At 40.1% G+C, this 15,324-nt stretch overlaps 1 protein-coding gene across 4 annotated transcripts in view; it reads right to left on the bottom strand.

Annotated features, from left to right (window-relative positions):
• Col4a1 (Collagen type IV alpha 1) overlaps nucleotides 1–15,324 on the bottom strand; it is a 367,458-nt gene that overhangs the window by 66,941 nt on the left and 285,193 nt on the right. The window contains exons 3-9 of one of the 4 annotated variants that reach the window (XM_076175659.1): nucleotides 12,077–13,544; nucleotides 11,868–12,019; nucleotides 11,441–11,575; nucleotides 10,813–10,920; nucleotides 10,414–10,638; nucleotides 7,827–7,988; nucleotides 7,598–7,705 (exon numbers count right to left, since the gene is read on the bottom strand). In XM_076175659.1, the coding sequence (XP_076031774.1) occupies nucleotides 7,598–7,705; nucleotides 7,827–7,988; nucleotides 10,414–10,638; nucleotides 10,813–10,920; nucleotides 11,441–11,575; nucleotides 11,868–12,019; nucleotides 12,077–13,544 (2,358 nt within the window). Of the gene's footprint in view, nucleotides 1–7,597; nucleotides 7,706–7,826; nucleotides 7,989–10,413; nucleotides 10,639–10,812; nucleotides 10,921–11,440; nucleotides 11,576–11,867; nucleotides 13,545–15,324 lie in introns of all 4 variants that reach the window. The other 3 variants (XM_076175658.1, XM_076175660.1, XM_076175657.1) reach the window with 3 other exon arrangements.

Below are 15,324 nucleotides of genomic sequence, written 5' to 3'. Positions count from 1 at the left end.
AGTTTGTTTTTTCATACATCATTCTTCCTTTTCTATATTGTTCATTTCTTTTCATATATTTTTCTTCATTAAGTTCCAGTTCAATCAATATGTGGTCACTTTTACTTATTGGTGTTTTATATTCAATTTTGTCCACTATTCTAGGTTCGGATGTAATTATTAGGTCTAGTCTCGATGGTTCTTCTTCATTTCTATACCTAGTGTTCTCCTGTATCCATTGTGTCATTGTATGGTCAGTAACCATCTCAAGTAGAGCGTTTCCCCATGAGCCTTCTCCACCCTTTACTGTCATCTCTTCCCAGCAGATTTCTTTGCAATTAAAGTCGCCCATCATAACTATTCTTCCTCCCTCTTCCATTATCTTGTTTAATGTTATCTTTGTGTCCTCTAACATACTTTTATGTTCACTCTCTTCCCATGAGGCTGTTTTCGGGGGCACATAATTTATCACAAAATTTCTGTTCTTCTTATCTCTGTCTTCTACTTCCATCATTATTATCTCTACTGTATTCTTTCCATATGTGACACCCTTCACGTTTATATCCTTCTTAGTCAGGAACATAAGTCCACCCCCTTCCTTTTTCACTCTGTTTCTAATCCAATAATTATATGCATCATGTCCTACACTGTTGGGTGGTAGTGGACCTTTTAATTTTGTTTCTACAATTCCCATTATGTCCGGTTCTTTTTCTTTCAAATAATCATTCAGCTCCTTCAATCCTGTTATTAATCCATCTATATTTGTGTAAGACACTTTTAGTTTTCTGCCACTTCCATTGTGTTCTCTGTTTCCCTTTCGTTTTTCTCTTGTATGTCGACTTTCTTTAGTTTCATATTCACTACTCTCCAATAGAATCTCTCTTTTTCTGACTCTGTTCTTATCTCGTTTTTTTCCTTTGCTACAAGTCTTTTCTGTTTTTCTTCCTCTCTTTCCTCTTTATTCATTTCCCTTTTTATCCATACCTTTTTATATTGTTCACTTGTTGCTAGTTTCCCTGTTTTGGATAAGATATTCTCAGCCGTAATTTGTGACCTGAATTTAATCTTAATTGGTCTGGTCTTGTCTGTACTATATTTCCCGAGCCTGAATTTCTCTTCGATTTGTTTCATTATTTCTGGTTCATCTTCCTGAACTAATTCTAGTAAATTTCTTACTTTTTTATTTTCCTCTTTGATTCATGTGGTTCTATCTGGGTTATGTTTCTCTTCCATTCCTAATATAATTACACATTTCTTTCTGTCTGCTAAGTCTCTTACTATATTCTCCTTCTGTCTCATCACTTTAATAACTGAGTCTTCAGTTTGTTCATTCATTTGCTGTCTGATTATGTCAGTGAATGCAACTTTGCTATTTTCTTGGATTTTTTTCCAACCCTCCTTGTTCTCCTTATTATTCTCCTTTAAGACTTTATTCTCTTCTTTTACTTCTTTTAACTGTTTTTTTAATTCTTCAATTTCCTTAGTTAAGTTTTTGTTCGCCTTCTCTAGTTCTTCCAATTTTTCAACCCTCCGTACAATGTTGTTAACATGACCGAACCTACGCTCCAAGTCCTCGATCATCTTATCGACCTTCTCTTCTAGTCTTGTCAGTCGGGGGGGGGGGGGGGTTTGTGTCCCCCCACCCTCTTTCAATCCCTGGAAAATATTCTCATCACTTTCTACTGTATTGGTCTTATCTATACTTCTAATCTTTACATTTTTATTAGACATTTCATCGTCGCTCAGCTGGTCGGGGGGCCGTTTGTTTACTTTTCGCCTGTCTGCCTGGGCCAAGTCCTGTCCTTCCTCATTTCCTTCCATTTCCCTCAGCAATCCCTCCCCTTCTCCTCTTTCCCTACTTTCCCACTACCCCACGAGCAATTTCCCCCCACCCTGTAAATACAATAGGTACTTCTCTTTGCGTTGGGATCCACGAAACTTCAATTTTCTTCAGAACGTCTTCTAAGCCGTCCGTTCGTTGAAGTGTGTATTTACCTAGTTTTACCTAGTTGTATTTTACGGGAAGGGGAGCTATGCTCGTGGGGTCCCGTCTTCATATCTCATTTTATCTAAACTATTTTTAAATTTATGTATCGTTTTTGCACACACCACTTTCTCATCTAACTTGTTCCAACTGTCTATTGCTCTGTGAGGAAAGCTGTTCTTTTTCAAATCTCTTCTATAGTTGTCTTTTTTTATTTTCTTTCCGTGTCCTCTTGTATTTCTGTCATCCCATTTTATCAGATTCTCTCTATCAGTAATTTCTATGCCTTTCATGATTCTGTAAATAGCTATCAAATCTCCTCTCTCTCTTCTTTGCTCTAGTGTCTGTAGTTTAATTTTTTGTAGTCTCTCTTCATATGATAGTTTTGAGAGTGTTGGTGCCAGTTTTGTAATTGCTCTTTGTATTCTTTCAAGTTTTTTTATACATTTTTTTGTACTTGGTGACCATATCGTTGCTGCATATTCCAATCTTGGTCTTATCAGGGTGATTAGGATTTTCCTCACCATTTCTTCATCCAGGTATGTAAATGCCACTTTGATTGTTCTTATTAAATTATAAGTTTCTCCAAAAATCTTATTTATATGTTTCTCAGGTGACATATTATTCATAACAATGACTCCCAGGTCCTTCTCATTTTCTACTTTTTTTATTCCTTCTTCTCCCAAATTATATGCTCCTGTTATTCTGTTTTTGCTTTTTCCAAATTCCATTATACTACACTTTTTTGTATTGAACTCCATCTCCCACTTCCTACTCCATTCTTGTACTTTATTTAGATCTCTCTGTAGTGATTCACAATCTTCTTCAGTTTTCACTCTTTTCAGTAATTTTGCATCATCTGCAAAGAAGCTCATATAGCTTTCAATTCCTTCATCCATATCATTAATATATATAGCAAACATTATTGGGGCCAGAACTGTTCCCTGCGGGACACCGCTTATTACTTCATTCCATTTTGAGTGCTGATCTCTTATCACTACTCTCATTTTTCTTTCTTGCAAAAAGTCTTCCATCCAATTTAGCAATTTACCTTGTATTCCTCCTTCATATTCTAATTTCTTAAGCAACTTCTTATGTGGTACTTTGTCAAAAGCTTTTTTTAGGTCTAGAAATGCACAATCAGCCCATCCATCTCTTTCTTGTATTATATCTATTAGCCTTGAATAGAAACATATTAAATTGGTGACGCATGATCGTCCTTGTCTGAATCCAAATTGCCTTGGATTTAGTACGTTGTTTTTTTTCCAAGTATTTTACCCATCTACTTTTGATAATTCTTTCACATATTTTTGCTATTGTACTTGTTAGAGAGACTGGTCTATAGTTGGTAGGTTCTTCTTTATTTCCTCCTTTATATATAGGTACTATATTTGCTTTTTTCCAATCTTCTGGAACTTTTCCTTCTTTTAAGGAACTGCTTATTATGCTATGTATTTTGTCTGCCAGTTCATTCCTGCATTCTTTCAGAATCCAGTTTGCTATTTCATCTGGCCCATGCGATTTTCTGACATCAAAATTACCCAAGTGTGTCAATATTTCATTCTTTGTTACTTCTATTTCTTCCATAGGGGGGACTTTTTCCTTCCACTCAATCTCTTCAGGTTGTATATTTTCCCTTGTAAACACTGATTTAAAATGTTTGTTCATAATTTCTGCCATTTCCATTTCCTCAGTGTATTCAACTCCTCCTTGTCTTAATTTCTCCAAGTCTTGTTTGTTTTTCAGTTTATTGTTTACAAATCTGTAGAATAGTTTTGGTTGATCTTTACACTTTTCTATGACATCTTTTTCATATTTTCTCTTTTCCTCTCTGCACGTTTGTACATATTCATTTCTATAACAGGTATATATTTTCCATTTTTCAGGTCTTCTGTCTTTTTTTCCATCTGGTCCAAGCTTTGTCTCTTTTGTCTTTTAACTCCCTACAACTTTTGTTGTACCAGCATTTTACATATTCTTTTTCTTGTTTTTGTCTTGGGACATACTTTTCCACTCCTTTTTTGTAAATTTTTGTCAAAATATTCCATTTCTCTTCTACTGTTGTTTCTTCTTTGTATATTTCTTCCCAGTTTTCCTTCTGAAAGAATTCTCTTATTTTATCAAAGTTTGTTTTTTCATACATCATTCTTCCTTTTCTATATTGTTCATTTCTTTTCATATATTTTTCTTCATTAAGTTCCAGTTCAATCAATATGTGGTCACTTTTACTTATTGGTGTTTTATATTCAATTTTGTCCACTATTCTAGGTTCGGATGTAATTATTAGGTCTAGTCTCGATGGTTCTTCTTCATTTCTATACCTAGTGTTCTCCTGTATCCATTGTGTCATTGTATGGTCAGTAACCATCTCAAGTAGAGCGTTTCCCCATGAGCCTTCTCCACCCTTTACTGTCATCTCTTCCCAGCAGATTTCTTTGCAATTAAAGTCGCCCATCATAACTATTCTTCCTCCCTCTTCCATTATCTTGTTTAATGTTATCTTTGTGTCCTCTAACATACTTTTATGTTCACTCTCTTCCCATGAGGCTGTTTTCGGGGGCACATAATTTATCACAAAATTTCTGTTCTTCTTATCTCTGTCTTCTACTTCCATCATTATTATCTCTACTGTATTCTTTCCATATGTGACACCCTTCACGTTTATATCCTTCTTAGTCAGGAACATAAGTCCACCCCCTTCCTTTTTCACTCTGTTTCTAATCCAATAATTATATGCATCATGTCCTACACTGTTGGGTGGTAGTGGACCTTTTAATTTTGTTTCTACAATTCCCATTATGTCCGGTTCTTTTTCTTTCAAATAATCATTCAGCTCCTTCAATCCTGTTATTAATCCATCTATATTTGTGTAAGACACTTTTAGTTTTCTGCCACTTCCATTGTGTTCTCTGTTTCCCTTTCGTTTTTCTCTTGTATGTCGACTTTCTTTAGTTTCATATTCACTACTCTCCAATAGAATCTCTCTTTTTCTGACTCTGTTCTTATCTCGTTTTTTTCCTTTGCTACAAGTCTTTTCTGTTTTTCTTCCTCTCTTTCCTCTTTATTCATTTCCCTTTTTATCCATACCTTTTTATATTGTTCACTTGTTGCTAGTTTCCCTGTTTTGGATAAGATATTCTCAGCCGTAATTTGTGACCTGAATTTAATCTTAATTGGTCTGGTCTTGTCTGTACTATATTTCCCGAGCCTGAATTTCTCTTCGATTTGTTTCATTATTTCTGGTTCATCTTCCTGAACTAATTCTAGTAAATTTCTTACTTTTTTATTTTCCTCTTTGATTCATGTGGTTCTATCTGGGTTATGTTTCTCTTCCATTCCTAATATAATTACACATTTCTTTTTGTCAGCTAATTCTCTTACTATATTCTCCTTCTGTCTCATCACTTTAATAACTGAGTCTTCAGTTTGTTCATTCATTTGCTGTCTGATTATGTCAGTGAATGCAACTTTGCTATTTTCTTGGATTTTTTTCCAACCCTCCTTGTTCTCCTTATTATTCTCCTTTAAGACTTTATTCTCTTCTTTTACTTCTTTTAACTGTTTTTTTAATTCTTCAATTTCCTTAGTTAAGTTTTTGTTCGCCTTCTCTAGTTCTTCCAATTTTTCAACCCTCCGTACAATGTTGTTAACATGACCGAACCTACGCTCCAAGTCCTCGATCATCTTATCGACCTTCTCTTCTAGTCTTGTCAGTCGGGGGGGGGGGGTTTGTGTCCCCCCACCCTCTTTCAATCCCTGGAAAATATTCTCATCACTTTCTACTGTATTGGTCTTATCTATACTTCTAATCTTTACATTTTTATTAGACATTTCATCGTCGCTCAGCTGGTCGGGGGGCCGTTTGTTTACTTTTCGCCTGTCTGCCTGGGCCAAGTCCTGTCCTTCCTCATTTCCTTCCATTTCCCTCAGCAATCCCTCCCCTTCTCCTCTTTCCCTACTTTCCCACTACCCCACGAGCAATTTCCCCCCACCCTGTAAATACAATAGGTACTTCTCTTTGCGTTGGGATCCACGAAACTTCAATTTTCTTCAGAACGTCTTCTAAGCCGTCCGTTCGTTGAAGTGTGTGTGTGTGTATATATGTATATGTATACATATATATACATGTATATGTGTATATATATATATATATATATATATATATATAATGTATACATATATATACATATATATATATATATGTATACATATATGTATACATATATATATGTATACATATATATATATATATATATATATACATATATGTATATATATATATATATATATATATATACCTGTATATATATATATATATATATATATACACATACATATATATATATATATATACATATATATCATATATGTATATATATATATATATACATATGTACATATATATATATATATATATATATATATATGCATACATACATATATACATATATATATATATACATACATATATATATATATACATACATATATATCATATATGTATATATATATATATACATATATACATATATATTTGTATACATATATGTACACATATATGTATACATATATATATGTAAACATATACATATGTATACATATACAGACATATATGTATACATATATATGTGTGTATATATATATATATATATATATATGTATACATACATATATATATATATATATATATATATGTATATATATATGTATACATACATATATGTATACATACATATATGTATACATATATATATATATATATATATATATATATATATATATATATCTATATATACATATACATATATATATATATATATATATATATAGATATATGCATGCAAATATTATATTTGTATATATACATATACATATATGTGTATATATATACACACATATATATATTTGCGTATTTATACATACATATACATATATATATATATATATATATACACATAAATATATATTTATATATAGACATATATATATACATATATATATACATATACATATACATACACACATACACATACCAAGGCTTTTTCCCCCTTACAAGGGAGGTAGCCAAAAAGGAAAAGGTATAAACTCATTCCCACCCATTCCATCCCTGAATACACTCACCACCCCTCCACCATCCCTCTTATCTTAGCACCTCCTGGATGATGGGTCATCCCTGTACCTTGTCCCTCCATAATGCTGTACCCCAACCCCTTGCTGCTGTACTGTACCATTTCTCTGAGTATTAATTTTCTGCTGTGGGGGAATTCCCTGTGGTGGGGGAAAAGAATACTGCCACCAAGTATTTCCACTTGGATCGTAAGAGGCAAGAAGAAAGGGACAGGGAGTGGGATTAGGCATCCTTCTCCTTGTAGCCCCACAGGGGACATTCCTAAACAAAAAAGTAAATAACATAAATATATACATATATATATATATATATATATACATATATATATATATATATATATATATATATATATATATATATATATTTATGTGTGTGTGTGTTGGGTCAACCATATCATGATTCAAAAGAAGAAAGCAAGAGGTAGTTCATGAAGAAAATCAAGGCTGCTGAGATATATGTTGGGTATACTTTCTGTATTGAAGTACCAGAGCCAAAAGTCAACTCACATGGGGCCCAGCAGGTCCTATAAGACCTTTCTCTCCCTTTTCGCCTTTGACACCGTCTCGACCATCCTGACAGGTTCCTCCCTTCTCTCCCTTCATACCAGGCTGGCCCTGAGGGAAGCAAACATGAGAACAAATATTAGAGAGAAAAAATGAATATAACATAACTTCTGTCTTCATAATTTTACTTTAATTGTGCAAAAATAAGGGAAATAAATGAGACACTATTTACCTTTTGTCCTTTGATAACAACATCAGTACAGTTACTCCCACCAAGTTCACATTGCAAAGGCGTTCCTGGAGGTCCTGGTTCTCCTTTTTGTCCCTGAGGTCCTTTGAAACCAATGCCCATTTCTCCCTTGTCTCCCTTCAGCCCCGGGTAACCATGGCTACCCTGCATGGTAAACAAAAGGTTTTTGTTAATAATGACATCATGGTACAAACAATAATAATTGTTGCATCAAGTTTCACTGACTGGAAACTCACAATCACACAGTAACTGGCAATGATCTTTAGGCCTTTCCATTGATCTCTTTGGGAAGTAGTTTTGAACTGTTATCTGTGCTGGAGAGAGGGTAGAGTGCCGGAGGACTGGAGGAGTGCCTGTATAGTTCCTCTTTACAAGGGAAAAGTGGACAAGTGTGAATGTAGTAGTTTCAGAGGGATTAGCTTGTTAAGTGTAGTTGGGAAGGCTTATGGGAGGATCTTGATTGAGAGGATTAGGAGAGAAACAGACGGAATAATTGGTGAGGAACAGTGTGTACTTAGGACAGGTAGAGGTTGTGTAGAACAGATCTTTGTGATAAGACAGATATGTGAGAAAGCTATAGGAAAGGGGAAGGATGTTTTTTGGGCTTTTATGGATCTGGAAAAGGCTTATGACAGGGTAGACAGAAAGGCACTGTGGGAGGTTATGCAGATATACGGGATAGGAAGAAAGCTTCTAGGAGCTGTCAAGAGTTTTTATGAGAGTAGTAGAGCTTGTGTCAGGATTGCAAATGGAGAGAGTGAGTGGTTCGAGGTAAAGGTGGGACTTCGTCAGGGATGCGTTATGTCACCCTGGCTGTTCAACTTATACATGGATGGGGTGGTGCGAGAGGTAAATGCAAGGGTAGTGGGTCAGGGATTGGAGATGGTTAAAGAAAATGGAGAAAAGTGGGAGGTGAGCCAGCTGTTGTTTGTGGATGACACTGCGCTTGTGGCAGGATCGGAGGAGGGATTGAGGAAGTTGGTGGCAGAGCTTGGGAGAGTATGTGATGGAAGAAAGCTAAAGATAAATGTGGGTAAAAGTAAGGTGATGAGATGTACAAGGGTTCACTGGAACCCTTGTAGACTGGAAGTGAGCATTAAGGGAGAGCGACTGGAGGAAGTGGATAGTTTTAGATACTTGGGTGCAAATGTGGCAGGGAAAGGTGGAGTGAAGGTGGAGGTAGAATGTAGATTGAGAGAAGCGAGTAAATGCCTTAGTGGATTAAAGAGTGTATTGAGGAATAGACATTTGGGAATGGATGCTAAGAGGAGACTGTATGAAGGAGTGATTGTGCCAACAGCACTGTATGGGGCAGAAACATGGAACATAAGAGAGGAAGAGAGAAGGAGTTTGAATGTGTTTGAGATGAGGTTTCTGAGAAGTATGATGGGGGTTACTAGGCTAGAGTGAGAAATGAGGAGGTGAGGAGAACAGGGATGGAAAAGGAGCTGGGAGATAGGGTTGATGAAAGAGTATTAGGATGGTTTGGACACATGGAAAGAATGAGTGAAGAAAGACTAGTAAACGAGGTATGGAAGGCAGATGTGGAGGGAGTGAACATGAGGGGACGTCCTAGGATGAGGTGGATGGATGGGGTGAAGGGGGCTTTGGGGAAGAGGGGAATGGAGAATGGTTGTATATGGATGATGTTGTGATTGCATGAGGTGGAATGGGTGGGGGGATGGGGGGTGAGGTAGTATGTGTGAGCAAAATTTGACGCAGCCCGAAGGGATTTCTCCCCGTCCTCTCCTTTTATGCAATGGGGGGACGGAGAGGGGGGGTCGCCGATTTAATGAAGCGACCTTGCTGTGGATGTGCTGTGTCTTGCGACACTGCTTCTGACCCAGGGCAGTGGACAAGGTGCAGGGATGACCCGTCATCCAGGAGGTGCTCAGATAAGAGGGAGGGTGGAGGGGTGTGGAGTGTATTCAGGGATGGAATGGGAGGAAATGATTTTATGCCTTTTCCTTTTTGGCTACCTCCCTTGTAAAGGGGAAAAAGCCTTGGTATATGTAAGTATGTATGTATCTGTGCTGTGTTAGTGTGGGGCAGTTCTTGTGTTACCAGCTTATAATAGTAGGAGGAATGGAGCAGCCACTTGTTAACTCTCCTTATATGAAAAGGTGAAGGAAATACAGCTGAAGTTGATATAAAGAGATCTTAGGCCTGGCCCAGATACCAAGTATCAGGCTGCACCTCAAGATAGAGGTAGGTGTGTTACTTTTGAAAATAGGGAGCAGGGAGGTCATTCTCACTGATGTCCATCTTGCAGGAGCAGCACTTGTCATTGATCCCTCCATCAATAGACATAGTCCAATTAAATGAAAGGCTCCTTTTAGCATTAATCTACTCTTTGATATTCAGTCCTTTTAGTTCAGTGATACACCTTGCAGATTTTTTTCTTGATAAACCCATACTATTCCATTCAGCTGGGGAACAGACCCTCCCTGGACAGGAATCAAGGTCCATTTTGTCTCGTATGCCCACCAGCTGACTGTGATCTTGGGTTTAGCCAGATGAAGAAAATCAGCAAGCTGTTCATCAGACTCAGGAAAATTAATGTACTTACGGGAGGTCCTCGCTCTCCTCGGACTCCAGGATCACCTGGGGGACCATAAGGACCTGACTCGCCTGGTGCTCCTGGTTGTCCATCATTACCGGGGACTCCGGTTTCACCTTTAGGAACTGGGCCATGAAGCACGCCTGGTTCTCCCTTGAAACCTTTTTCACCAGGAGGACCTCTGAGACCACGGGGACCTGGGGTACCTAGGTCGCCTTTCAATCCAGGTACACCCTGGGGGGAGGAAAAAAGCAAATCAAATCTACATAATAAATTGAAACCCTTCAAGACAAAAGAGATCAAAATGAAATACCTGGGTGATAAAGATATCATATTCATTAATTCAAACACCCAGGTGAAACATTTCTTTACTCAGGTCTAGGGAGTGCCAGAAATGTGCTAACTTACATTAGTGCCATTGCAACCATCCATTCCGGGGGTTCCGGGTGGGCCAGTGGGTCCTGGAAGTCCGGGAATACCGTTGATGCCAGGGAAGCCATTCAAGCCCATTTTGCCCTATAGGGAAGTACATGGCATTATTATTTAACTTTTTTCATCAAGCCTAGTGCACGCCACTTATCAATATCTTCAAAGCTTTATGGAATATATCACTAGTTGTAGTGATGTCTTTCAAATAATCAAATCCAGCAGTCACGGAGCCTCGAACCCGGGACCTCATGATTAGGAGTCCAGTCTGATACCATATTGTCATGCAAAGAGTACAAAAAGGACTGGAGCCTGCTATGTACTGTAGGCCTACAATATGTAGCAGGCTCCAATCCTTTTCATACCCTTTGCATGGCAATATGGTATTAGACTGGACTCCTAATCACGAGGTCCCGGGTTCAAGGCTTCATGGCAGCTGGATGTGATTATTCTAAAAGCTCTTCATGAGGAGACACAACGTTGGTCTTTAATTATTTTTAATGTCATTTTTATTCTTTGTCACTCTGTATTGATAACAATAGTAATGGTAGTGACAGTAACACTACTAAGGGTAATAATGATAAAGTATCTAATGTAAATCGGAACTTACTCTGTCGCCCTTTGGACCTGTAGGACCCTGTGAGCCAGGCTCGCCCTTGTAGCCCTTGGGGCCAGGTAATCCCTCCACTCCCTGGAAGCCCTGTTGGCCCTTCTCTCCCTGGCGGCCCGGTGATCCCGGCGGGCCCTGTGAAGAGGAAAGAAAAAGAATAAATAAATAATCAATCCTCTACGTCTAACAAGGGCAGAACGACTGTTATAAGTATATGAATTATATCTATATCGGCTCATTGAGCACATCTCATGCAATAATTATTAACTAAAAATACTGCCATTGTCCTAACTGACAGTTGTTAACTCTCGGATATTAACAACAAATAACTAAATACTGGCCACATGGTTGCCTCTCTCAAATAGTTGAAGCCAGAGCAGAAAGGACGGCGCCAAGGTATTTCCAAGGAGAACCATAAGAAACTTACCCTGCTTCCCTTCTCCCCTAGGCATTTGCAGTCTTCGTAGTTTCCGCCGACGACAACACCTCCAGTTCCTCCACCGGTGCCGCCACTTCCGTAGACGCCTCCAGCTCCTCCACCGGTTCCTCCACTTCCGTAGACGCCTCCAACTCCTCCAGCTCCTCCACCGGTTCCTCCACTTCCGTAGACGCCTCCAACTCCTCCAGCTCCTCCACCGGTTCCTCCACTTCCGTAGACGCCTCCAACTCCTCCACCGGTTCCTCCACTTCCGTAGACGCCTCCAGCTCCTCCACCGGTTCCTCCACTTCCGTAGACGCCTCCAGCTCCTCCACCAGTCCCTCCACTTCCGTAGACGCCTCCAGCTCCTCCACCGGTCCCTCCACTTCCGTAGACGCCTCCAGCTCCTCCACCGGTTCCTCCACTTCCGTAGACGCCTCCAGCTCCTCCACCAGTCCCTCCACTTCCGGTCACGCCTCCGGCTCCTCCACCGGTTCCTCCCGTTCCGTACGTCACTCTGAATCCTCCACCACCTCTACCACCTTCGACCTGCCAGCGACTGTCCTCGCCGTCTCTTCCGCCGTAGCGTCGATCATATTCTTCCTCCCATCGGCTGTAGGTGATACGGGTGCCGTTGGGAGCGATATACGAGTACGTACCGTCAATGTCAGGCTGACTGGTGGCGTGTGGGACACGTCCTCGGTAGTAACCGTCTTCTCCTCTATTGCCTAAGTCTTCATTTTGAACATACTCGCGTCCTTCCCATTGTGTACTGTCACCTCCATCTTGGCCATGTCCATAGCCGTCGCCCCTGCCATCACTTCCATCTTGGCCATGTCCATAGCCGTCGCCCCTGCCATCACTTCCATCTTGGCCATGTCCATAGCCGTCGCCCCTGCCATCACTTCCATCTTGGCCATGTCCATAGCCGTCGCCCCTGTCATCACCTCCTACTCGGCCATATCCATAGCCGTCACCCCTGTCATCACCTCCATCTTGGCCATGTCCATAGCCGTCGCCCCTGTCATCACCTCCTACTCGGCCATAGCCATAGCCGTCGCCCCTGTCATCACCTCCTACTCGGCCATAGCCATAGCCGTCGCCCCTGTCATCACCTCCTACTCGGCCATAGCCATAGCCGTCGCGCCTGTCATCACCTCCTACTCGGCCATAGCCATAGCCGTCGCCCCTGTCATCACCTCCTACTCGGCCATAGCCATAGCCGTCGCGCCTGTCATCACCTCCCACTCGGCCATAGCCATAGCCATCGCCCCTGTCGCCACCACCCCCATCTTGATCACGGTGGTAGGTTTCACTCCCAGTACTGCTGCCTTGACTACCATGACCCTCGGCACTGTGGTAATAAGTGCCTTCGCCGCCGTCATCACCGGCCGAGTGGCTGCTGCTGCTGCTGTAGCTGTAGCTGCCGCCGCCCCTGGAGGTGTCGCCAAAAGAGAAGTTAAAGTGGCTCCCACCTTCGCCCTCCTGAGCGTGGATCTCCGCGTCTGCAGACCGGCCGTAACTTGTACCGTCGTTTTCATTGGCGCTTGCGTAGAAGCTATTGTTGCCCAACAGATCCTGTTCAAGGTGGTCGAGAGCTTCCTCTTCGGTGCTATGGGCAGCTTTGTTGTCGACTTCGAGTTCTTCAGGGGCCGGGGTGCCTCCACCGAACCAGAAGTAGCTCTCCTGCAAATGAAAAAAAGAGGTAAAGGTGTCAGCCTCTGATTTGTTCCCACAGTGACGACTTACTCAAATCCTGCAAGTACTGCTATAACAATGACACGTAAAAAAAGAAAAGAAAAAAAGGGGTGTTGGTATACTGTGTACAATGCTTTAATGCCCTTCCTGGGGACGCGACTTCGACTCTTGAAGGTGTCTTTGAAGATCTATATTCAAATTTCACGTTTTCACGATAGGTATGGGAAAAATAAAACACTTTCGTTTCTAAGATGCGTAGCTGGTGAGAATCCCGCGCAAGAGGGACATATAACACCATCTTGCATGTGATTCGCCACGTTTCTGGATCACGTGCTCGACACGTGATCAACAGAAAGACCTTAGTAACTGCCGACCGATTATGCTTACTATCAAATGCATATAAAGTATTCTCCAAGATCCTTACAAATAGGCTAAGTAAAATTTTAGATGGAAACCAAACAATACAGGCAGGCTTTAGAAACTGATACTCGACTATAGACCTTTTGCAGGTAAATCAACTAATCGAGAAAACGACAGAATACAACATATTTCTTTGCTTAGTTCTTATAGATTACGAGAAAGCATTTGATTTGGTAGAACAAATAGCAATACTAAATTCGCTACGCAAGCAGGGTGCAAATGAACATTTCGTAAGGGTTAATTATGCGAAAGGTACCACGGTAATTCGACTACAAAAGGATACAGGAAAGGTCAAGATCGAGAAAGGGGTACGGTAAGGCGATACAATTTCACCAAAAATGTTTACAGCTTGCTTGGTAGAAATTTTCAGAAGGTTGAATTGGGAAGTGAAAGGTTTGAAGACTTAATGGCGAATATTTTTGTTGCAAGAAGAGTAAAAAGAAGAGTCAATCCTTTAGATGTCTAGCGTGCACAAGCTCACACACATATGTGGTGTGAGAGAGAACTCAGACATCTTCAGTCAACTCTCAAAGGACCCTCCTTTGTGCTTGGATCGGACTCCCAAGGGACCGGCCATTGTCATCAGACCTGGCTGTGGCCAGAGGAGCACACCCAATCACCTGGCAAAACAATATGTAACCATTACCTATAACCTCACATATTGCAACATCGCCCATGGAAAACTACATCGCAACACACATACGAACATACGCATACACACACCCCTAAGTTCTTCCTTCACGTGACCAAACCGTGAAATACTTTGATTTCAAACACCTTTTCCTACATACACGCTATACTCCGTGACTAGATTAATACGGATAATAATTAAATCACAAGAAACAACTACATAATTTTATAATGAAAATATACCATGTATGAATGATTACCTTCAACGTCACTAGATTTAATTATGAATAATTGTAAGGCTGCCAGCCCTCACCAAATAATGCTTTGTCAGCAATTCAACTAGTACGAAGCAGAGGCGAACGATGGGGCCGGCAGTCAGTAGATAGAGCAGACCGAGGAAGGCCTGCTGATGTAATCGATCACCAATAGACAAAGAAAAGATTCTATGAGTTTGATTAATCCACCAAGGATCTGTGTTCAACATTACCAGCCTACCAGATCAACATATGTCAACACTATTTATCGCCATACGTGCAACATATTTATTTGATGTTCCATATCTTATGTAAATATATCCATGAATGGATACTGAGTCCAGACTCAGTCCATGCATTGTACATTGTATATCGAGGAAAAATTGATTACTTTAGTTGTATAGTGGCAACTACCAACTTGTGCCTGTAAATAGAATTCGGCAACCCCCTGAGGTCTGCTTGGA

The sequence above is a fragment of the Oratosquilla oratoria genome, chromosome 37 (assembly GCF_046742065.1).
Source record: "Oratosquilla oratoria isolate Oo_2021 chromosome 37, ASM4674206v1, whole genome shotgun sequence".
Classification (NCBI taxonomy): Eukaryota; Metazoa; Arthropoda; class Malacostraca; order Stomatopoda; family Squillidae; genus Oratosquilla; species Oratosquilla oratoria.
This window is presented reverse-complemented; position numbering and strand designations above follow the sequence as displayed.